Source organism: Musca domestica, unplaced genomic scaffold (assembly GCF_030504385.1).
Source record: "Musca domestica strain aabys unplaced genomic scaffold, Musca_domestica.polishedcontigs.V.1.1 26, whole genome shotgun sequence".
NCBI lineage: Eukaryota > Metazoa > Arthropoda > Insecta > Diptera > Muscidae > Musca > Musca domestica.
Window position 1 is genome coordinate 5,365,260 of NW_026712283.1, and position 26,740 is coordinate 5,391,999.

Consider the following 26,740-nt stretch of genomic DNA (forward strand, 5'->3'; position numbering starts at 1 on the left):
TAAATTCTCAAGAGGATTCTTAGTTAAAACTACTCAAAATGGATTCCAAAATTATGAATAAAAAATTGAATTAGAAGAGATTTTGAGCACTCCACAAAACCTAATATTGTTTTCAAAATAAATTAAAAAAAAATCGAAAAAGGTCTATGTTTTTCTATCAGCTCCAAATCAGCCAAAAATATTAAATGCATATTTCTGAAATGTTTCTCAAAATTATACTAACAATACAAAATTGTAACTATCATTCCAATAGAATACCAAATGTTTCATTCCACTCTTAATATTCCAAAAATATTATCAAAATTTATAAAATATGGAAAAAACCTTAAAGCCTGTAAGGGACTTCAAAAATTGAATTAAAAACTATGCGATCCAGTCGAATTAAAATCAATCCAAAACCAAAAAAATGGGAATAAAATAAAAAGTTGGTGTTCTTCTGTCACCTCAAAATTAGATAAAAAAATAATTCCCAATTACTTTTAAAATGTTTTCCAGAATTATATTTTAAAAAATACAAAACTGAAACCAGTAAAGATATATATCTCATCAACAAATAATATTTCCTATATTAAGCATGTAACGGTTTTCAAAATTTCAATTTGAGAAAGGGAAAAAAAGTTGCGGTCCAATCGAATCCCCAAAAAAATATATTATTCCAAAATTAAAAATAAAAATTGAAAAAAAAAAATCAAAAAAGGCTTTCAGAACTACTATCAACTCAAATTAAAGCCAAAAAATTCCCAGTTATTTCTAAACTGTTTTTCAAAATTATAATTTCAAATAAAAAATTGAACTATAATATTAAATTTTTCAATCCACTCTCAATCACCAAAAACTTTTTTCAAAGTAAATAAAAAAGAAAAAAAATTTTAAGCGTTTAAGGGCTTTAAAAAAGAAACGGTCCAATCGACACAAATTCACCCAAAAATAAATAAAAAAAATTATTCACAAATGGTTTCAATATTTCTTACTACTCGATATTTTACAATTCTTCACGAAACAATATTTTTTCTAAAATGTTTTTCAAAATAGCATTTTAAAATATAAAATTGAAACGAGAATATGATGTCAAATCAACCAATAACATTTTCAATATTAAGTCTGTAAAGGTTTCAAAATTTAAATTTGAGAAAAGGAAGAAAAAAAATATGCCTTAGAATCACCCAAAAAACTAAAATTCCAAATTTAACAAAAAAAAGTTGAAAAAAGAAAAAAGATTTCAGTACTTCAGTCTACTCAGAATCAGCAAAAAAATAAAAAAATATGCAAACGCATTCCCAGTTATTTTTAAAATGCCTTTTAAAATTATAATTTAAAATACAATTTTGAAACCAGAATATTTCAAGCAATAACATTTTCAATATTAGGTGTACAGCGATTTTCAAATTTTCAATTTGAGAAAAAATACGGTCTCTATGTCTATGTCTCCCACTTAAAATCACCCAAAAAAATTCAAACTATTTAAAAATTAAAAAATTATAAAAAAGGTTTCAAACACTCACCTTGATGCGTAAAACTTCGCACTGTATTCGCCGACTTGGTCAGCAAACCGGGTTTTGGTATATTTACAGAATTCAATTCATGGCCCATGATCTGGGCATACAGCTGTTTCATGGCCTCCGGTATGACGATTTTGGAACGATCGATTTTCGGCGGCCGCTTCATATTGAATAGCGACAATAAACTATTTTCAATTTCGACTAGAGTTGAGGGATCCGGTTTCAGTTTGTCACCGATCACCTCGTTATTGCTATAGGTGCGTGGACCATCATCGGGTATGACCGCATCCACTTGGGGTACATCATCTTCGGCCAGGACATCAACATCCATGGGTGTTGTGGGTGGTGGCGATGGTGTCGTCGTTGTTGAGGATGATGATGTTTGTGAGGCGGAGGATAAATTATCACTAGATGACTCTGATGGGGAGGTGTGGGAGGCGGAGCTCGTTTCTTCCGAGTCCTTGTTTTGTTTGGACTGATGATGATGGTGGTGGTGATGATGATGTTGTTTATGTTGGTGTTGTTGTTGTGAGGCAGGTTCTGTTTGTTGCTGATTATGATTATTATGATGCTGATGCTGGTGTTTATGATGCTTTTGATGTTGCTGGCTACTGCTGCTGGAGGAGGAGGAACTTTGTTCTTGTTGTTGTTGTTGTTTTGTTGTAATGGCATCCTCTCTATGCTTGTTGTTATTATGTTTTTGGTTTATATGTTTTTGTTGTTGTTGTTGTTGGTTGTCTTCTTCATTAACACTTAAAGCCATGTTGTTGCTGTTGTTGTTGTTATTGTTTGATAAGATTTTATGTTTTTGATTTTTATGAACTTTTTTATGTTGCTTCACTTCTGCTGTCACTTCTTCAATTTTCATCACTTCCTTACTTTCGGTTAGATTTTCTTTATGTTTGTGTTTTTTGTTGTTGCTGTTGTTGTTGGTGTTTTTGTGATTTTCTTGCACTTGAATCTGTTGGATTTCGTTTAAATCGTTTGTTTCGATTTCTTCAATATTTTTGATTTCAATAATAAGGTTTTTGTTGTTGTTGTTGTTGTTGCTATCTTTTGTTTGATAATTTTCACTTAACTGATCACTTGTAAAACTTTTTGTTGTATGTGGTTTATAAACAATACTTTGTTGTTGATTGTTGTGAAAATCCATTAAGGCCGTTTGCACCGTTGATTTTTTTACAACAGCCGTCGTCGTTTGTTTATTTTGTCTTGGCGACGGCACTTTTGTTATTGTTGTTGCGGTTTTATCCTTATTTTTATGATTAATCGGCTGTATTGCTTCAATAAATCTCGACGATACTGATATTTGATTATCCTCGGTGCTAGCAACTTGAACGATCGTTTGAAAAGTCGCCAGCACTGCGAGGAGTAGAAGCCATGCGCGCATGGTCGCTTGCAACTCTAAAACGATACAAAAACATGAACACAGAATCGTTGTTAGTTAAAGGGTTAACACACAAGAACTAAAACTACATTTCGAAAATATCTACGACTAAACTTAAGTTTTCAGCCAACCAGCCAGCCAGCCAGGCGAGATACGTACATGCCGTAAACACTCAATCACTCAAGAGAGGGAGAGAGAGCGAAAGACTGACTGAAGATCGGGCAGAGACAAGACAACCGAGAGATTTTTTTGGTACTTGCTTCGTTGTCGTCTGTTTGCTGGCAGGCAGGTAAATGATTCATGAGATAGACACGAGCCACTAGTTGTGGTCGTCTTATCTGTTTCTTATGGCAACGATTTCACTCAAATGAGTCAAGTGCTCTTTTCCCTCTCTCTCTCCAAATGCGCTCTCTTTCATCCCTCTCTTTTGCCGGCCTGCTCTCAGCCATCTCTCCCTCTCTTGCTCTCTCTTTACAAAGTGTTATAATTTCTCTTAAGCTCAATGTTCATTCGTTAGCTAGGCTGGAAAACCCATGACATTTTTCAATCACTGAGACGGACTCAAAGCAAAAAGAACTGCCATTGCCGCCATCGCCCTGCTGCCTAAGCGAGCGAGCACACACAGAGCGTTTATGAGGGGGTTCAATAAAAAGAAGACCCACCACCAAAACACAGCAGAAGAAGTACCTGTTCTTCGGGGATCGTTTTATGGCTACTTTCCTTCGTTGCACTTGCTCTGCACTGCGATGCAACAATTTCCCTTTCTCACTCACACTTAGGCAGCAGGGGAAGAGCATCGAAGAACGACGGCGGTTTTTATAGTCATTGGATTGATCGTCCTGTAAAAGATTAATAATATTGGGCTCAGGTACAACTTGCATTGGTGTGTGTGAGTGCGTGTGCAACACTTGTGCAAAAGATCGCGCTCGTGTGTGTGTCAAGAAGGATATAACCCACACCTTTCTTATTCACGCGAATATTCAATATAAATCTCTATAAGATCTTAACAGTTTTTTTCTGGCTTTATAAAATATTGCTGGCATGGGAACTCATGGTACATGCTTAGTCCCCTCGAAGGGGCTTTATGTTTAGATATGGATTTACTTCTAGTCTCCATGCTTAGGTTCATCCTTTGATAAGGCTCTTTTTTTAAAATCATAATCTCCAATGTATTTCGCACCAATATTTTGTGAGAGGATTTGAAATGCGATAAGATACCTTTAAGGTGTCAGGGATTTCATGGGTAAGGTGGGGTGGTCTTAGAAATGAAGGAGGTGTTGACGAAAAAAATTTGAAATTTATTTTTTTACTGATATTTTATGATTAAAGTGACATAATAATTCAGGATTCGGATATTTTAAAGTATTTTTTACACCATTTCCAAATGAAATTAGATTTAGATTGGTTTTTAGGCCATGCCAAATGGGACCAAATATTGTTTCTTCAAATTTCAAATATTTTAAAGGGCCCACAACATTTGCCAATGGATTTGACTTGGAGCTCCCATTGAGTGTCGGAAAATGCTGCAATTTTTTTTGCTATATCCCCATTTAATGCTACCTCGCAATTACAGGTAATTTCAGGTCTTACGATATAATCATCACATTTCGAAGGATTTAAAAAAAAATCATTTGTATTGTAACAACAACCGATTGGTAACCGATTCATGCGTAACTATATTCAAATGGGGAGTTTTGCCAAAAGTTCGGCATTAAAAGGGCTGTAAACCTTTTAATTTTTTTTTAAGAATCATGAATTTGTTATTGTGCGAACAAGGTCTCCTATTTAATCTAAGTTTAGATTATCTGTACATGTTTATCCTATTTCGGCGGAGCAAAACGATTGTTTAATTATCTTTTTCAAAGAGTACCTGGCCACAAGTCGTGATTTTTTCAAAGGATTTCCTCAATTATAAACTTTTTTGCAAAAGTTTTCGCTGACTTTTAAAATTATATTTTTTAAAGTAAAAAATCTCAAATTATTTGAGAATAATTTTAAATTTTCTTTGTGAAAAGTCCTCGATTTTGAGAAAAATCGTTTTCTCTTAAAAAATATATTTTTTGAGATCTTATGGACAAAACTCATGGACTTTCAAAGATTTTTGCTAAAAACTAATGATATTTTCAAAAATATTTGTTAAATATTTGTTTTATCAAAAAAGTGAAAAAATCCGAATTTTTCAAAGAATTTTTTTTAATTATTTCTGTCAAAAAATCATGGATTTTGTAAAAAAACATTGCTGGGGACTACCTGAGAAAAAACGCGAGGGTTACTACATTAAAAAACTTCCTTGCTTAAACGAGTAAAAAAGCTGTAAGTTCGGCCGTTGAAAATTCTGTTAAAATCTTAAAAATACCGAATGTAGCCGTTTTCTCGGGGTCTATTCGAATTGACGATTTCGGCAGCATAGGGAACATTTGTCATAAGCCATTACAATATTCAAATGTGAAACTTGAAAAAAAAAAATTATCATTGTAGTCGATCTAGCGATGTCCGTCCGTAAAATAATTTTGCTCCAACTTTGCAAATCCTAATATTTGCATCGGTGCTAGGTCAGGTGCGAAAATGGCCCACTCCTTCCAGTACCTCTCCAACAATAGGGTCAACATTTTTAACAGTTATAACTATAATAAAATGTGATGTAATTTTATTAATAATTAATTAATATTTTTATTAACCCAAGGACTAGTGTGCCGTTGGAATACATCGGTCCACTCCTTCTGGTACCTCCCCCACAAAGGGTCACAATTTTTGAATATTCATGAAGCTCATAAAACACGAAATTAACATCCGATTCCATTCAGGCTTGGCACATCTCAATATTTCCATTAAAACAAGTATTTTCTGTTATAAGTATGGAAGAGATCGGACCATATCTTCTGGTACCTCCCACACAAAAGGTCAACGTTTCAAAGAACAAAAACCATCATAACGTACGAAATATACAAATTATACCGATTCTGAACTTCAAATACGAAATTTGAAACAATTCCGGTAAATAATGTCTCTAATATCATCAACATCATCAACTGAATAAAGGGAAGTACCATTGCATGGGGGCTATACTAAGACATGGACCTGCACTACCCGTGGACCCGTGAACGGACTTCAAATTTGACGCTTCGGGTGAATAATGTGGAAAAAATTCGGGAAATATATGGTTGTATACTAAAACGTAGACCTATACAGAGAATTCTCCTCCAGGGGAGAGTTCAGAGAGAACTTCCTGTTTTCAGATTATTCTATTGAAAAATGTGGCTAAAATCATCAAAATACCGAATATCGGGGGGTACCATTGTATGGGGGCTATACGATATCGTGGACCTATGTAGAAAATTCCCTTTCAGGGGGTAAAGTTCTCACAGAGAACTTTTTGTGTACAATTTCAGGCAATGTCATTGAATAATGTGACTAAAACTATCTGAATGCCGGTACAGTTATATAGGGGATATACGATATCATGGACCTGTATAGACAATTCTTTTTCAGGGGTTAAAGCCGATACAAAGAACTTCTTGTGTAGAATTTTAGACAATTCCATTGAAAAATGTGGTTAAAATCATCTAAATACCCAATATCGGGGGTACCGTTGCATGGGGCTATAAGATATCGTGGATCTATATAGACAATTCTCTTTAAGGAAGTACCCATAAAGATCTCTTTGTGTAGAACTTCAGACAATTCCATTGAAAATGTGTTTAAAATCATCAAAATGCCGAATATCGATGTTCCGTTATATGGGGCTATACGATATCGTGGACCGATATAGCCCATCTTCGAACTTGACCTGCCTGCACACAAAATGGGCCAAAATACCTAGACCAACATTTGGGCAGCGGGTGACGGTTTCATTGGCCATTTGAAGGCCGTAATTCGTGCCAATGTTGACCAATTCGAACAAATCTAAACTTATTCTAAATGTCGATGCTATTTCCGACATTTTTTGCTCTATAATGAGGCCTCACTCAGGTCCTCTACCGTTAGATAATTTTATATTGACCTCCCATGCCTACCATAAAGTGGTAATTTTTATACCCTACACCACAAGGTGGTCAGGGTATTATGTCTTTGTGCATTTGTTTGTAACAGGCAAAAGGAAACGAGATAGACCCATAGTTCCTTTTGATGATCTGCATAGAATCACATTCTGAGTCGATTTATGCATGCCGTCTGTCCGTCTGTCCATGTATTTTTGTAAACACAGTACAGTTCGCATTTATTGTCCTATCCAGATGAAATTTTGCACAAATCATTTGTTTGGCTCAATTGGAGATAATCGGTTAAAATTTAGATATAGCTCCCATATATATCTTCGTCCGATTTGCTTTCTATTGTGCACCAAACGTGTAATATCAGCCCGAATAGTATGAAATTTTGCACATACAACCAAATTAGGCATGAAAATAAGTATGCTAAATTTTATCGAGATCTGATTTGGATTTGGATATATCTCCCATATAAAACTTCGACCGATTTACGTTTAATTGTGCACCAAACGTCTAATATTTGTCTAAATGGTATGGAATTTGGCACTTACGACCGAATTGAGTCTAGAAGATAGTATGCCAAATTTGTTGCAGATCGGTTCAGATATAGCTATAGCTCCCATATATACTGTTCATGCGATTTGTTATATTTGTCACCCACAGCCGTAATATCCGTAATTCAGGGATATATATCAAATACAGCTCAGTAATGTTTTTCCCAAATTCTATTGAAATCGGTTCCGATTTGGATATAGCTCCCATATATATCTTTATCCGATTTAGAATTAGTTGTGCACCATATGGACAATACAAGTCCGAATTTAAAAGATACAAAGGCTTCGGCATATATAGTCCTTTGAACTTTAAAGGATAATTATAATTAATGTATGTTGAATTCTCCCATTAAAACGTTTAATTGTTATGCGGAGCTATACTAAATTAGGTGTAGGTGGGTAGGGTACCGGGTGGTGTAGGGTACCATAAAGAGTTTCTTTTTTGGTTTTAATTATAATTTTCATCACCTGTTGTAACCGCAAATAACATAATCTGCCAACAACGCCCCTTTAACGCTGACAGCTATTGTAGACCTTGCTCACAACGCTTTGCCAATAACCTTTCCCTAATACTTGACCATCGATCGCATCCAATTCAATTCAAATTTATCTCTTATCTGTCTAGTAATTCTTGCATAGTTCTAAACAAATGCTATCGTTCGATGGAAATAATAACAACAACAAAATGTTACGTAAATTCACAATTCTACAAACTGCTTAGATTTTCCGAATTTTCGTAGCGTTTATATTCTCAGTTTTTTTTGTTCAGCTCATATTGTTTCCACCACCACCTAAAACAAAAAAAAAAAAAAACAGTTGTATACAATTTGGTCAAATTGTTGTTCGGTAGTGGCCGGCACTGCAGTCGATTTGATTATTATTTGTAAAAAAAGTGTTTACCTTATAAATAATTCAATATATATTATATATACAACAATTCCCCCTTACCTAACGCACCCTCACCTCGTACTCGACAGCAGCGTATATTTCAAACAAAAAAAAGGTAGCAAAAACAAAACGTTATTGTTTATAACAACTTTTCCTATGGTCGCTGCCACAGCTTCGTGGTGCGTTCGCATTTTCTCAATAAACAAAATGTTTGTTTGTATTTTCGATAGCCAAATGAAACGAAAAAATCTCTAAATTATATTGAAAATTAAGCACTACACAATTGATGTCTAAATTTGATTTCCTAAAATTGTTTCTGCCAATATTTGCAGCGCAAAAATCCTTGGAAAGTGCAAAAGTTTCTTGGGAAATTTTTTTGTGGGGCGTTGAGTGAAAACATTTTTGAAAATTCTTCATAAGTTGGTTGGGAATTTGTGTTTGTGTGAAAGAAAAAGTACGAGATCATATTTTCTCAGGCAATTGATTGACTGTCTGTTCTGGGAAGGAGACAAGGTTAAAACATCCAGAGGGGGATTTACACGGTTAGCGTTAAAAGTAACGGATTTTAAGAAAATAATACTAAAATATATGTTTCAAGTTGATGAATTCAATTATTATCAACATTAGTGGATAAAATCATTATCCAGATGGGAGAAAAAAATTACACTGTGCGACAAAATTCAATTTTTCAATAATTACTGGTACAATCCAGCAGATTATTAAAGTATTGATAAAAGAGACACGTATATCGGCATTCGTAGTCCAGCAGTTTGGAAATAAACAAAATGATTGTGTGTGCTTGTCAAAGAGGTCAGCCGAAAATGTGTACCTTCTGTTGGCCACCAGAACTCAAGCGCCGGCCATGGTGATGGTGTGGACCGGCAGAACAGCCGATGGTCGCTTTCCGCCCCTATAAATCGGCCGTGGAATCAGAATAAATGCCGAATATTATCGAGAAAATATTCTGGAGGGTGTATTAAAGCCTTGGGCACGCGAACATTTTAGCCGCATACCTTGAACATTCCAACAGGACTCAGCACCATCGCATTTAGCACGCGCCACCCAAGAATGGTTACAAAAAAAGATTCCTCGCTTCATTTTCAGCGCACAATGGCCACCAAAATCTCCGGATACCAATCCGTTGGACTATTGAGTCTGGAGTATTTTGGAAAGCAAGTTGGCACTAACAAATACAAAAGTGTCGATCAACTCAAGCAAGCGCTTCACCGGGAATGGGCCAAAATACCGCAGAGCAACATTCGGGCAGCGTGTGACGGTTTTATTGGCCGTTTGAAGGCCATAATTCGTGCCAAAGGTGACCAATTCGAACAAATCTAAACTTTTTCTAAAATTTCATCCTACTTCCGACATTTTTTGCTTTCATTCTTTGTTGTAATTTTTCTCTCACCCTGTAGTACACATACCAAAACCATCTCTATATCTTAACCACAGACACCAATAGTGACGACTATGTCAAATTTAAGAAGCCCAGTTCTATCCCTTCACCCAATACCAAATTTGGTACTCTTTAGTACTTTTCGTACAACAATAGGACGCATTTCAGAAACACATCCATATCTCAGCCACATACACCAACAGTGACATCCATATCATAATTCGGGATTCCAGCTCTATCCCTTCATCCATTACCAACTTTAGCACTGTTTAGTACTTTACGTACAATTATAGTCGACAATTATAAATCCACTTCCATACATTAGTTCTAGACACCAACAAAAGCCTCTACATCAAATTTGAGGATTCCGGCCCTACCCCTTCATCCAAACTATTAAGTACTAAATTATAGTACACATTTCCAAAACCACCTCCAATTCCAGATAACAATACAAACCTCAATATCATATTTGAGGATTCCAGCCCTATTCCTTCATTCAACACAAAATTTAGTACCTGTAATACAATTATAGTACATATTTCCAAAACATCTTCATATCTCTATTTCGGTTGCCAACGGATACCTCACTATTAAATTTGAGGATTCCAACCCCATCCCTTCACTCACTACCAGATTTAGTACTTTCGTACGAACATAGGTCGAAACAAAAATCTATCTCAACCACATACACGAACAGTAACATCCTTATCAAATTTCGAGATTCCAGTCCCATCCCTTCACCCAATACCAAATTTAGAACTATTTAGCACTTTTGTACAATTATGGTACTATTTTCCAAAACCACCTCCATATTTAAATTCCGAATACCAACCGAGACCCTAGCTTCAAATTAAAGGATTCCAGTCCTATCCCTCCACCCGATACCGATACCCGGTACCTTTCGTACAATCTTTTTCCAATACCATCTCCATATCTCAGTTACAGTTACCAACGGAGACCTCAAAATCAAATTAAAGGTTTCAGCTGTAGTCTTTCACCTAAATCGACTTTTAGTACCATTTAGTACTTTGCGTAAATATGTAGGACGTATTTCCAAGAAAACCTCCATATCTCAAACCCAGATACCAACATAGACCTTAATGTAGGGATTGCACTTTGATCCCTTCACCCAATACTAAATATAGTACAATTCAGTACCTTTTGTACAATTATAGTACACATTTCCATACCCCAATCCCAGATACCCACAGAGGCCTCAATACCAAATTTCGGGATTGCACCTTAATCCCTTCACCCAATACCCAATTTTGTACTATTCAGTACTTATCGTACAATTATGGTACATATTTTCGAAACCACCTACATATGTCCAGGGTTCACATTAACAGCGGCCCTAATATCAAATTTCAGATTTCAAGCCGCATTGGTTAATCCTATACCAAACTGTACCAAATATATTCCTATTTGGTACCTCTCGGGCACTTGTTGTGCACATTTCCAAACCACCCTTTTATCATAAACCTCATCGCAAACAGGAATTCCAGTAAAAAAATTGGCAAAATTCCAGCTCCATCCGTTCACTCTAAACCAAACTGTTCCAAATTTAGTACCATTTCGTACAGTTCGCACACTTAGTACACATTTCCAAATTCAAGTCCAGGCATCCAACTTACTTTCTAAAATTGATTTTCTTTTTACATTTTTAAGCCCGCAGCCATGTGACTACACAGGGTATATATTATTTATACGCCAAAACATGCCTTATCGAAATAACGGTTTTAGATCTTAGGTCACCTTGGATCAAATCCGCGTCAGGACATTTGGAGTCGATCTAGGTGTGTCCGTTCTTGCCTGCTTGTCTGGTTGGTGCATAGGATAACTCTCGAAATTTGGTCCAAACTTGATACTTAAATCGAATTCGGAGATGGGCAACATGGGTTCACTCCTTCTGATACCTCCCCCAAATGAGTTCAGAATTTTCACATACAATTATTTTCCTTATAGAACCAGATGGGATCATTCAATTTTGGGCAAACTTTGCAAATATCTATATTTTTGTCCGGTGAGAAAATTGACAATATAGACCTTCTCCATCAAGTCAATCTCTCCCACAAAGAGTCAACATTTGGAACAATTATAACTCTTATAAAATGTAAAATAAGAGTCCGATTATTTTCAAATATCACATATCCCAATATTTTTTATTAACACAAGAACTGACGTGATTCATGTGACCAACTAATTTTCATGATGAGAGCCATTCTTCCGAGAAAATGCTAACCGAAAACAAAAAGGTTCCAGGTTTGCATCTGAGCTGACTGAGGTGGACCCAGCTGTTATGGCCTTTTTTATGCGTTTTAAATAAGCATACAAAATATAGCCCCTCTTATAAAGCTATCAGCATATCAGTAACGAGACAATGCCTCCAATCCTGATGCACGATCCTATGGGTCATCCATCATTATTTATTGCTACAAAATTTGTAGGAATTTGGAGTTGTTTCTTTTGATTGCCTATCAGACAGCAAACAATGGGAGCATAGAGCGTGTGACAAACACACACACTGATTTCAAAACGACTTTTTTTAATATCCTACACCTTTATTACAAGGTATTATTATTATCATTATTATTATTATCGATTTGATGGCAAAAGAATTTGGTGGTGAACAGTTATGACTTTTTCCACGAATCAAGGCTGACATTTTCATAAAAAAAAATTAGAACATAAAAAATTCGACAACAATAGGCGCACACAATTGTTATGACATTTTTTATTATCCCACAAGACTTTTTCCCTCATTTTTCTGTTATTTTCTTGTTTTTTTTTTTTTCATAAAAAGAGGACAACTTCTGAAGTTGTTCTATAAAACTGTTCAGATTTCCTTGGAGGACATTGAATGGTCAATCGGGCAGTCTTTCGTTCCTCGAACACTCACTGAATATTATGACAATTGAATTGGGCATTCTTCTATGGTTATTCAATGCAAAAAAAAAAAAAAAAAACAACAACAACAACAAAAAACAACACAATAAGAAAAACGACATGAACCAATGAAAATACCGTTTTGTATCTATTAACACAATTGTAGATCAGGTCCAACACACACGTTCCTGCAACGACCAAAGACAGAACGGCAGTGTGACACATACAACGTTACGAAAATATTTCACGTGTGAAAATAAACAATCGATTTTGTCACATTTTTCATGTTTTGTTTTTGGTGTTGTTGCTTCTTCTTCTGCTAGTCAACGTTTGGTTAGACATTTAGACGTCTATCTAACTGGTTGACAATCATCATCATCATCATCATCAGCGTCAGCGTCATCGTCGAGTGAATTTGTTGTCCGCGCGATATGGGAAATGTGTTAAGATCTAGTTAAACATAACGGTTATCATCGCGATTAGATGTGAATTTCCCCCAGATGTGTTCCAGTCGAGAAAACCCTTACAATTGTGTTGGAATCCGTGTGCTACCCAAAAGACACACACACACAGAAAATCAATGCTAATAGCATGAAGTGTGTGTGAGATGATGGTGACGATGACGATGTTGCTGTTGATATTTTCGTTTTACAGATTGACAAATTGATATATTTACATACGCACGTTAAACTAGATATAAATTGATTGTGTCAATAGTGTAGAGGGAAATTTAGTGCATCTCAATCTAGAGAAGGTCTATATAGACGAGGTACAAAAAGAAATTTGATTTTAGAATATCTGTTAATCTATATTTTATATGAGGTGGAGGAAAAATAACTGACTGGCTGAATCAAAGCGCAGACAAAACGGCTGAAGTTAGAATTTTGAAATTTTGCATGTCTTTGTCGGAAATTCGTACCAAAAAGGCTACAAAAAGTACTAAAATGAACTAAAAAAATATTGCTTTGTAACTGAATGAAGCTAGAACTCTGAAATTGGGAATGAGAGTCACAGATGGAGCATAGGATAGATATATCAAAGGGTGTTTGGAAATTCGAACTTTAAGGTTACGAAAAGTTGTAAAATGGTACAATTTGGTTTTATATGAACGGATAGAGCTAAAAACTTAGAAATTGGTATGAGAATCAATGTTGGAAAAAAATTTGATATATGAAGGTGGTTTTGGAAATGTATACTAAATGTGCCAACTGTACTAAATAGTTCTATGTTTGGTTTACGGTGATCTTTTATCAGGAATTTTGAAAATTTTGGGAAATTGGGTTCCATGGTTTGGTGGTGGGTTTGTGATAAAGAAATGATTTAGGGAATGCTTGCTACCCTGGAGGAACATATAGTGCTTGAAGTTTATTATTATATGTAGGAAGACTGGAAATATGTAGGCTGTTTCGAAATGCGTCCTACATTTATACGAAAAGTACTAAATGGTACTAAATTGGGTATTAGCTGAACTGAAAGAGCTTAAAACATGAAATGTTCAACCACAATCGGAAAGTAAGTTTGATATATAAAAGTGTTTTGGAAATACTAAATGGTACTAAATTTGGAACAGTTTGGTTTGGGGTGAACGGATTTTGAAATTTTGTATTGGAGTCCCTGTTGGTGGTAGGTTTTTGATAAAAATGTGTTTACCTAAATTTTTGCTACAAGTGCACGTACTAAATAGTACTATATTTGATACATTTTGGAATTGGTTGAAATTTGAAATTTGGTATCTGATTGTTTCGGAAATATGAACTATATTTGTACGAAAGGTACTGAATGGTACTAAATTTGGTACCAAATTGTGAGAAAGGGGTAGAGTTGGAACTTTGAAGTTTTGGTATTATGATTCCTTTGGTGGTAAGTTTTAGACTCTAAGTTGGTTTTGGAAATGTGTACGAAAATTACTAAATGTTACCACATTTGGTACAATTTGGTATTGGGCTTTTGTTGCAGTTTTGTATTAGGGTCGGTATTTTTGAAAGTGTGTATTATAATGGCATGAAAAGTACTAAATTTAGTATTGAGCGAATGTATGGAGCTGGAATAACGACATTTGATATTGAGGTGAGATTGAGATCTGCTGGTTGTTTTGCAAATTTGTACTATAATTGTTCGAAAAGTGCTAAATGGTACTAATTTAAGGGATAAGGCTGGAATCCTCAAATTTGATATTGAGGTCTCTGTTGGTATCTGGTATTGAGATATGGAGGTAGTTTTGGAAATGTGTACTAAGTGGTACGAAAACTACTAAGTGGTACTAAATTTGGTACTGGGTGAAGGGATAGAACAGGATTTTTTAAGTTTTGGTACTGTCCGTCTGTCTGTCTGTGTGTCTGTCTGTTGTAATCACGCTATATTTCGAAGGAATTAAGATAGAAGGCACACATGTATATTTTGCCAGTAGACAGGTTAAGTTCGTAAATGTCATCATATAGCCCCACGTCATCATATAGCCCTCATATAACGGTACCTCTCGATATTCGGTATTTTGATGATTTTAGCGACATTATTCATCGGAATTGTTTCAAATTTGGCATTTGAAGTTCATAATGGATACTACAGCCTAAGACAGAAAATTATCTGTGCAGGTCCACGTCTTCGTGTAGCCCCCATAAAACGGTACCCCCCGATATTCGGTATTTTAATGATTTTAGCGACATTGTTTACCGGAATCGTTTCAAATTTGGTATTTGAAGTTCGTAATGGATACTTCACCCTAAGTCAAAAAATGAGCCATGTAGATCCACGTCTTCATATAGCCCCCATATAACGGTACCTCCCGATATTCGGTATTTTATTTAACGGAATCGTTCCAAATTTGGTATTTGAAGTTCGTAATAGATACAGCAGCATAAAACAGAAAATGGGCCGTGTAGGTCCACGTCTTCGTATAGCCCCTATAGTTCCTCCCGATATTCGGTATTTTGATGATTTTAGCGACATTATTTACCTTAATTGTTTCAAATTTTGCATGTGAAGTTCGTAATGGATATTTCAGCCAGAAAATTGTCTGTGCAGGTCCACGTCTTCGTATAGCCTCCATATAACGGTGACTCCCTATATTCGGTATTTTGATGATTTTTCACCGGAATTGTTTTAAGACAGAAAACTGTCTGTGCAGGTCCACGTCTTCGTATGGCCCCCATATAATGGTACCTCCCGATAATCGGTATTATACTAATATAACGGATTAACGGATTTTATTGTTTTTTAGAATTGCGAAATTCATTCCAAATGGTGGAGGGTGTTCAAAGGCCCGGTCGAACTTAGAACTTTTTACTTGTTGTCTTTGATGACATTCTTCTAAGACGATGTTTTGTAGGGGATTTTTGCATATATACACACAAAGTACTGTTCAAATACTAAAATGTATGTTAAATATATATCGATACCGTTTAAAGGGAGTTTTGAACAATGTTTTCAAAAAAGGACCAAAAGACCCTTTTTTACACGCTTAAGGGTTAAAATTTTCAATTAAAATAATCTTCGTATTTTTATCAGAAATATTGCCGAAGACCCTCAATCTAAATATTGCGAAAAACGTGGAAGAGGGTTGAACATGTTCCCTCTTTTTAGGTTACTTTGCGATGTAAACTTTCAAAAGGCCGTTACACGTGTCTTCTATTCTTAGGTCAACTTCTATAATCTGCTGGATTTTCCTTGTAATTATTGAAACAAATTAAATTTATCGTTCAGTGTTATAAGTTGCCTTTTATAATAATAATTTTATGGGCCTCAGAGAAAAATAAATGGATAATTTTATCTGCCCACGTAGATTATAATAAAAAATCTGTTTTGTCGGAATTGAATTTTATCTTATTTTATTCCAAAAATGTACTCAAACTGCCACTTGTCCTTAAATTCCATATGTTAATTATTACAATAAGAAAAACCACCTGAAAGGAAAAGGGTGTACATGCACAATGGCACTTTGGAGTGACACAAACTGGCAATAATTTCTTAATCTACATATACATATACATAGACACATGCATTTGCATTTTCAAAATATGCTGATAAAAAAATAACCAAAATAAAGAAAAAGCAAACATTTACACATCGCAGCCACGCTGTCTGGCAAATGTGTTTGCTCGTTTCGTGTTTATCCAAATATGTGCAATTGAAGGAAACCAAATCACAAAATACGTTTTATCCTTCAACAGGATATTAGATACACACTTTTTCGCGTTATGCTGGAAATGTGATTTCCAAAAAATAATATTTGAATTTCAGTTTTTTTTTTTCTGAAAAAAAATGAAAAAAAGAAAATATGTAACTCGAACACGCGTACAGTGTGACATATCGCGACTATATTTGTACTAATGCCACTACTTGACGATCAGTAGAAGTTCTTTGGCTGCTCAAAATATTGGACGATAAGATTTTAATCTTTATGTGTGAAAACAACATGTAATTTGTTGTTCTGTTGGTCGGCTAGTTGGCTGGTTGGTGTTGTGTGACATTCACTGATTTCATTTCGTTTGATAGGACGTGCCACAACGAGGGAGAGAGAGAGGGACTGGTACCCTGCGACAATCGCACTCAAATCGACGACATTCAACGACCATTGTCGAGTACCTTAATTAATAGAGACAGATTCGGTAAGTAGTGGTAGTTAGTGTTTGAATTACTTGCTAGTAGCGATCTCTTAGTATCAGATAGTTTCTGATCGATTGTGTGTGGCATTCCTGTTGGTATTTTCTTGGACAAAATCCGAAATTTTCAAGAAGTACATATATTTTTTGAGATTTTTTCAAAGACAAAGGAGTTTTTCCTGGAAGGAGAAAAAATCTAGGACTATCTGGACACATCGCGTTATTATAACAACATTGTAAAAGACCTCCTGTAAAAATAGGATATTTATAAAAAATATCTTCAAATAGATTTGGCGGCCAAAATTTTCTATAAACCCTCCAGTTCTTTTTAATGGAGAAATTTTGTACAAAAATTTACTACTTTTGTGAAATTTTAAAACACAACATGTGGATATTGGATTTTATTAAAAATATCAAAATAGTTTTTCCTTTTTTTTTTTTTTTTTGATTTTTTCACAGACTTTCTGTTAAAAATCTAGATTTTTTTGGACAAAACCCATTTTGTTTTTTGTACTTAGTCTAGGGTCCCTTGTACTAAAATCGTTTTTAGAAAACTTTTCTATTGTAATTTTTTGGAAATGTTCAAATATATTTGGTGACTAAAATTAAAGATTTCCCCAGACTTCCAGTTAAAAATCATGAATCGTTGCGAATTAAGGTCATAAAGCCAAAAACGTTGGAATTTCAAAGAAAAAAATTAAAGACCTCCTTGACAAATGTCGTGATTTCAAGACAACATTTTCAAGGCCCTTCCAAAAAATATTTTCATTTTTTTTTTTTTTTTTGAGAAATCATGTTGGTCTAAGTTTTCATAAGAAAATGAATTTATGTATGACAAATCGCACCTTTGTAAAAGACTTTTTTTGGACAAAAAATTCCATCATGGATTTTTTAAGAAACGGATGAAAAGTACCCCCTGGACACAAATCAGGGGTCTTTAGGACAGCTTTTTAGACTTTTAAAGAAATCCTACAATATATTTTATCGTCAGATTCCTTGGATATTTTTCCAAGGCGTTTTAGATAAAAATAAAAATTGTCAAGGATTTTCGTACTAAAATGGTTCAAACATTTTATCTACAGTTTGAATATTTTTTATTAGAAAAACGGAATAAGCTAAAATTCTAAAATTTGGAATGAGAGTCACTGATGGGAGTGCAAAATCGATGCACCAAAGCGATTTTAGCAATTCAAACTTTATGGTTATGAAAAGTTCTACAATGGTACTAAACTTCTAAAATGGTACCATTGAATATCGTGTGAACGGATATAGCTAAAAACTTGAAATTTGTTATGAGAATCAAGTATGTTCAAGTTTGCCAAATGGTACTAAATTTGGAACAATTTAATTTAGTGTGAACAGATGACGCTGACATTTTGTATTGGGGTTCTTTTTGGTGTTAGGTTAGTAATAATGAGGTGGCGTTGAAAATGTGTACTACAAGTTTGCGAAAAGTAAGTGTGTGAACAGATTGTGATTGAAAACGTAAATTTGGTTTTAGGGTCGCTGGAGGTAGTTTTGGAAATATGTACTGTAATTCTACGAAAAGTACTAAATTGTACTAAATTAGGTACTGAATGAAAGAATACGGCTGGAATCCTCAAATTTGATGTAGATGTCACTGTTGGAGTTTGTGGTTCATGTATGGAGGTGATTTTGGAAATGTGTGATATAATTGCTCGAAAAGTACTAAGTGGTACTTAATTAGGTATTGGATGAAGGACTGGAGTTGGAAATCCGAAATTTGATATTGAAGCCTTTGTTGGTATCTGCATTCGAGATTTGAACGTGGTTTTGGAAATGTGTACTATAATTGTACAAAAAATGGTACTAATTTTGGTATGGGGTGAAGGAATGGTATGGGGTGTGAATGCCATTGTCGGTGGCTGTCGTTAAGATATGGAGGTGATTTTAGAAATGTTTTCGGTAATTGTACGAAAGCTGCCGAATGGTACTACATTTGTTATTGGGTGAAGGGATGGAGATAAAATTCTGAAACTTGATATTTGGATTACTGATGGTATCTGTGTTTGAGTTTTTGGCGATTATATGGAAATGGGTTCTATATTTGTACGAAAAGTACGAATGGTGCTAAATAAAGTACTGGGTAAAAGGTTAGAGCTGGAATCATCAGTTGATTTTGGAAATGCGTACTACGATTGCTCGAAAAGTAGTAAGTGGGTATTACGTGAAGATATAGAACTGGAATTCGGTTGGTAGTTGAAATTGAGAATTGAGATGGAGGTAATTTTGAAAATGGGGTCTATAGGTGTACGAAAATTACCAAATGTTACTAAATTTGGTATTGGGAGAGAGACAAAATCTATAGTTTTTCAAATGTCTTCTTCGAGCAACTTCAAAACGAAAGATTTCGAAGCCTTTTCATAATAAAGGATAAACATTTTTGTATTACTCTTTCCAAAAAAGGAAAAACTTGAGTAATATATAAGACCCTGAATGTCTGATAATTTAGTACGATGTATGAATGTTTGATATAAAAAAAATTATGTCAAACCGGACATATTGTGCATTTTGAGTAATAAAAAGGCCTAAAACGAAGTGTTGGACGAATCTATAATTTTAAGATGGATTTTTCGCTGGTGAATTTCGTGTGAAAAGGTATGTTATCAAAATCATATATTTTTATGGATCTCCTGGACACAAATTGTGTTTTTTGAGGGAAGGACCTTGCTGCTAAAAAAAAGGATTTTTTTTTTTTTTTTTTTTTTTTTTTGGGAGAAAAAAAATGATATTCAGTCATTTGAAATTAGGAAGAAACAATTGTGGAAGTGTTGGACGAATTTAAAATGTTAAGGTGGACTTTTCGCTGACGAAGTTGCGGAAACTAGCTAGTCTTAAATTTGGTGCGAAAAGGCATGTTATCAAAATCATATAGTTTTATGGACACTAATTGTGTTTTTAGGGAAGGACCTTGCTGCTAAAAATTTGTTTTGTTTTTGATTTTTTTTTTAGAAAAAAAAAAAAACGCAGTCCTGTCATTAGGAATAAAAAATTGTGGTTTTTTTCATGAAATCATGAAAGAAGAAAAGATATCCCAATATATTACATTAGTTATTGGAATTCATTTTTGCTCTGTTCCAGTACCTACAAGAATCTTCAAGTTTTGCAACTTTTTTCGATATCATAAAGGGAAAAGAGTCTTTTTGCAATAATTTAAAAAAAAAAATGATTTTTTTCAATTTTGTTCGAGGGATTCATGCTTGAGTTGTAGATTTTCTAAGGTCAAGCTTATCGTAAAAATGTTTTATTTATTTATTTTTTTGATATCAAGACTTCTGTATTACAAATATATTTTTTTAGTATCTCTGGGAAAAAAATATGGGTTTTTAAGAATATAATCTGTTTTTCCGAAAGATATTCTCCAACTCTATTTTTAACATAGGCACCCCCCCCCCCCCCATATTTTAAAATAGAAAAATCTCTTTAAGTTTACTCTCCTCCTATTTATGACGTAGACGGTCAATGTTGTATAAATAATTGAGGCAATATTATTGTGGAAAATCTACGTCACATTACATTCAATTTTCCGCATGCTTTTCAAGTTTTACGAACCAGAAGTACAAGAGAAAGAATTTCAACAAGAAACGGAAATGAAATTTATTGTTTAAAATCGATCTCTTTGGTCGTTCGTTCTCTCTCCCTCCAAAACTCCAAGAACAAAAAACAACAACAAAAATTTAAAACGCCACTATGACTGACGATGACGACGACGACAACAAAAATATTAGTACAAGATTATAATCAAGATGCAATACATACTGCCATCGATCGCTGGAAATATGACTGAATGAATGGATGGCCGGACAGACAGACGAACAGGCGTTCGAATAGATGGACGATATGATGGTATAATAAAAATGTATTTTGGTGATAAATAGACGATAAGCAAGGGGGCAGATTGTAAGGTGGCGTTCTATTGTTGTGCGATATTTCAGTTTTTGAAAAATATTTTTTAAATACTTTAAATTAATACAAGTGTTTTTTGGGGAGAGAGATTTTTTCGGGCGATAAACATTTCTTTAGAAATCAAAGAGGAAGTTAACCTAAATTTGTTGGGTTACTTGGAGTGGGGATATTGTCTAATCTCTAGAGGAAATCTGTCCCATGTCCAATTGGAAGTGGTTTTCATTGAATTTCAAGATTTATTTTTTGTTTTCTTCTACTTTTTTGAGAAATGTTTGACTTCTTGTTAGCAGTCGTTAATTGTTGGTCACTTAAGTTGCTGTTAAATGCGGGGGAAATTATGGAAGTTATGAAGGCATTGTTTAAATGAAAATTTAAAATAGAATCTTAATCCACAGTATCCGTAGGGTAATTAAGGCATATCGGACACGTGCAGATTTTCTGACGCCGAAATAAAAATATCTGCATGGCAAAGATAATTTTTCTGAAATTTCACAATTTTAATTCAATGACTTTCCACTTCCAAGTATAGCCGTACCAATTTTTCCCCCTGCTAAATCACCACTTGACCTTTTGCTTTAGCCGCTGTTTGCTTTTGAAAATTTCCCATAAATTCTTTTCTTTTACCGCAAAAATAAATAAACTAATAACACCACTTCCTGTATCCTCTATGGCATAATAAGGATTATGGATTTTCCATCAGTTGTTTCATTAACAGAAACCAATGAAATTTCCCCCCGGTTTTTCCACAAAAAAACTTAAGTTTGCAATTGACTTTTTTCCACGCAACACAATTCTTGTGTTGTTGTCCTACATCTCCTTTCCCCTCTCAATATATTTTCTCTTCCTTTACACCTTCCACACATTGCGACTTAATCTGGCCATGGGTTTTATGATCGTCCGACCCAGATACTCATAATAAAAGCGTAGTTAACGTTTCAACGCCTCTATCAGGATTTTCCCAAGAATTTCACAATGATGTCCTTTATGATAGGTAGCAACAAAAGGTGTGTGTGTGCTGTTACCTGGGCCATAGGGGGAGGACATCCTACCTGTTTGGCAACGTAGGTGACAAAGTTCGTTGCATCCATAAAACGCGATTCATATGTCCAAGGGAAATTCCAAATAAATCTGCATTCCAATCTGAGGATGATAAAATACCAATAAATGCTTGGAAGATATGGAGAAATTTCAAATTAAATCAAGGATACGCAATTGTTACCCTTTCTGCCGGGTGGAGAGAGATCAGGTATGAGAGTATGATGTGAAAGGTTAGTGGATTTATTGCAAGAATATTGTTTTATTTGTTAAAAAGGAAAATCAATGTTGTTGTAGTCTTCAAGGCATAAAGAGATCTAATAGGAAAAAACAATGGGGGGCGAGTTATGCCGTATGGAGAAGACCTGTTATAGGATACAGAGGAGCGACTCATATTCAGACTCTAACCACACTCCATCTTTACGAGGAAAAAGCTAAAAGTCTGTCATTTTGGCCATTGTTGGGAATTGTGGCGAATCGTACCAAATCGTACTAAAAGGCTACTATTGGTGCCTTCAGCAAACAGTAAATTTATAATTTTTCAATTTGGAGCATGATTCTCTGTTGATGGATATACCTGCCAGAAACGTCTGAGAAACCTAAATTAAAAAGTAGCGAAAATCAATGATTTGAAATTTTGACCGTAGCTCTTTTACGGCAACAAAATGGGAATTTTAAACTCAAAGGGTACAAGAAGTACTAAAATATAGATGAACAAGTAAGCAAAGGCTATAGCCGTGCGGGGCCGACCATTTAATACCCTACAACACTACTATATGTTAGAAGCACCCTTATGTCCACATCCATTTCGGAAGATTTCGCTTTTGAAATTATTTCATAAAGCCCAGATATTACCCTTAGCATTTTGACCAGGAACATTTGCCCAATATTTCCTTACTCCGTCGTTCTGTTAGTTGTTGTGGTCCATTTTACAGCTAAATATTATCCAATGGTCATCTAAAACGATAGAAGTCTTCCCTGTCCCAAACTCTCTTCTCATGCTAATTTTGGTGTCGATTGGTTATTTACACCCCTAAATATTTTACGATCCTCTCCAAAAGCAAGATTCCCCTCTGTATCTCCATCCATGTGGACATCTATGAAAACAATAGGCCTAGCCCTTCTGAGACCAACCCTACCCTTGTTAAAATGTTCGTGAGGAACGGAAATATTATCCGATGACCATCAAAATTGGAAGGCTTCTGACCAGCCCTAGACGTTATCCCCATTCTAAATTCCGCGTCGATTGGTACTTACAGGGTGAGATAAAAAACCTGCAACAAACTTTAGACTGCTGTCATTTCTAAGCCACTCGTCCGACAGCTCTTAAAATTATTCATAATATTGTTTACAAGCGTACAAAAAGCATTCTGGTGAGAATTTTCCAGAATAAAAGTTATTCGTGATGGAATTCAAACGCGATAATGTGATTTCTTTATATTTGAACGGAAAACCACCTTCTCCTTCGGTTGGGCACCAGAACTCAAGCGCCGGGTATGGTGATGGTGTGGGCCGCCATAACAGCCGATGGTTGCTCTCCACTCGTATTAATCGTCCGTGGCATCAGAATAAATGTCGCGAAAATATTCTGGAGGGTGTATTAAAGCCTTGGGTCCCAGACCTTGGACATTCCAACAGGACGCACTCAGCACGCGCCACCCAAGAATGGTTACAAAATGAGGTTCCTCGCGTTGTTTCCAGTGTCGATCACCTCAAGCAAGTGCTTCGCCGGGAATGGGCCAAAATACCGCAGAGCAACATTCGGGCAGCGTGTGACGTTTTCATTGGCGTTTGAAGGCCATAATTCGTGCCAAATGTGACCAATTCGAACAAATTTAAACTTATTTTAAAATTTGATGCTATTTCCGAAATGTCGGGCTTTCATTCAGTAAAAATTATGGTGTTTGACTTTGTTGCAGTTTTTTCATTTCACCCTGTAATTGCGACCTGTAGTGCTACTGCAAAATCAGAAGATTTTTCGACCTCTAAATATTATGCGATCATATCCAAAATAAATAGGCTTCTATTCTGACCATAACCCCCACCTCCATTTTCAATTTCGTGAGGATCGGGCCATAATTGCGACCTGTAGCGTAATTACAAATTTACATGGACAGACGGACGGACCTATATAGCTAGATCGATTCAGCTCGGCGAGGTAGAAAGATCCATATAAACTTTCCAATGTGAGAATTCAATATTAGCCGAGTGCATGGTGTGCTCGACTCTCAATCAGAAGATCGCAATAAAAATTATATTAGAATTTTGGTAATGACGTTCTTTGCTAGTACATACTGTGTATTTTATACGTGAAAGGCCTTGTACAAAGTTTGGAAGCTCCGTTAAACTTTTCCATAAAAAGTTCTGGAGACCGAAGTTCTTGTCCAAAATATTTGTATACTGAATACCAGTTATTTCTAGACTTTTACAATGTTCAATCTTACATTTCCATCTATGAATAAAAATCTGTCATGACAATTAAATTAAGGTGTTTGATTATGTTCTGTCTCTTCATTTTCACAGTATTTTCCTTAACTGCCAATCAGAAAATTTCAGTTCCCACCCATTAATTGGACACCTTGGCTTGAGTCATGCGGAACAAGTGTTGCAATCAAAATCGCATACCAACAAAAAAAGGTTTGCTTAAACTGGCACAAATTACGAAACTTGTTGCTGCACTTTAGTACATTTGTCGCAAAGGTTGTGGAGAATGTTATTAAGCAAGCAACAACAACAACAAATACAACAAAAAAACGACAAGAACTATGAAATTCAATTCATAAAATCAATGACAAAACACATTCCGTTATAACCTTCTCTGCGATGCGGCAAACAGATACCCGCCCAAAAAAAAAAAAAAAACAGCAAAAGACACCCATGAAATGAAGCAGCAAAAAAGCTGAATGCAAAAAATGCGGATAAAATATCACTCAAAACATTTTTTAAATGTAAATGTTCTCAAATATAATGTTACGAAAAAGACAAGACAACAACAAATACTGACAAGTAAGATGACCTCAAACAAAGTGAAATACCATCAATATTTTGAAATCTTTTTTTTTTTTCCTTTTTGAATATTATAATATACCCTACGCGACTACTGGATTATACCCTCCACCATACTATGGAGGGTATATTAACTTTGTCATTCCGTTTGTAACTCCTCGAAATACTCATGTCAGACCCAAAAAAGTATTTATATTCTTAATCAGCGTAAAATTTTAAGTGGATTTAGACATGTCCTTCTGTCTGCCTGTCTGTCCGTCTGTCTGTTTTAATCACGCTCTTTCGAACGAATTGAGATAGAAGGCTAAAATTTCGCATACATGTTTATTTTTCCAGTAGGCAGGTTAAGTTCGTAAATGAATCACGTAGGTCCGCGTTGTCATATAACCCCCATATAACGGTACCTCCCGATATTCGGTAATTTAATGATTCTAGCGACATTTTTATTCGGAATTGTTTCAAATTTTGTATTCGAAGTTCGAAATGGATACTACAGCCTAAAACAGAAAACTGTCGGTGCAGGTCCACGTTTCGGTATAGCCCCCATATAACGGTACATCCCTATATTCGATATTTTGATGATTTTCGCGTCACAATATTCATCGGAATTGTTTCGAATTACGTATTTAGAGCTCGTAATGGGAGCTACAGTCTGTGACAGTAAATTGTCTATATAGGTCCAGAACTTCGTATGGGCCCACATACCAGTACCTCCCCAAATTCGGTATTTTGACGAGTTTAGGTACAATACCCAGCGAAATTTTTTGAGACGCGTATTTGAAGTTCGTAATGGATGCTACAGCCTGTGGCAGAAAATTGTCTATGCTGGTTCGGGTCTTCGCACAGCTCCGATATAACGCTACCTCTCTATATACGATATTGTGATGATTTTAGCTTCATTATTCACCGTTTATTTCAAGTTTCGAAATTGAATATGGTAATGACTTATGGCAAACAATGCCCATGTAGGTCCACGTCGTATAGACACCAACATAACGGCTATATTCGGTATTTTTAAAATTTTAACAGAATTTTTTAAGGATTTTATTTCCAAATTCGTTCCAAATAATGGGGGGTATTCAAAGTTCGGCCCGGTCGAACTTACTGCTTTTTAACTTGTTCTTTTTCATTTCCTTCAATCCTTACGGGAATGAAGGAAATTTTCGAAATTCAAAACCTTAATTTGAATATTGAGTTATATAAGAGTACGTGATCAATTTCGACAAATGTATGTTGTATAACAACTCTCATAGAAAAATGATCAGGGAAATTTTTTCTAGTTTGGAGTTCTGGAGTTTCTTGGGTAGCGCTTCACCAAGTCGTTTTTACCATCAACGACTTGGTTTGTATACATTTTTTTTAATCAAAAATATCTATGTAGAAATATTGATATAAAACAAATGTTTTTTAGAAATGTGTCGTATGTTTTCACATCATAATTCGCCTACATGTATGTATCAATTTTAATGTGCGGATTTATGTGAAACAAGAAAAATATCAAATTTCTTTCAAATAAAAAGCAAGTACAACAATTTGAAAAACAAAAATAATAAAACATGAAAGGGAGAAGTAAAAGAT

General features: G+C 35.1%; 1 protein-coding gene across 3 annotated transcripts in view; it reads right to left on the reverse strand.

The window, feature by feature from the left end:
- Positions 1–26,740, reverse strand: part of LOC101892832 (protein decapentaplegic) — a 234,367-nt gene that overhangs the window by 10,429 nt on the left and 197,198 nt on the right. For 2 of the 3 annotated variants that reach the window (XM_059123976.1, XM_005178087.4), the window contains one exon: positions 1,503–2,903. In XM_059123976.1, the coding sequence (XP_058979959.1) occupies positions 1,503–2,889 (1,387 nt within the window). In that variant the 5' untranslated portion in view covers positions 2,890–2,903. Of the gene's footprint in view, positions 1–1,502; positions 2,904–3,045; positions 3,241–26,740 lie in introns of those variants that run through there. The other variant, XM_020034914.2, reaches the window with a different exon arrangement.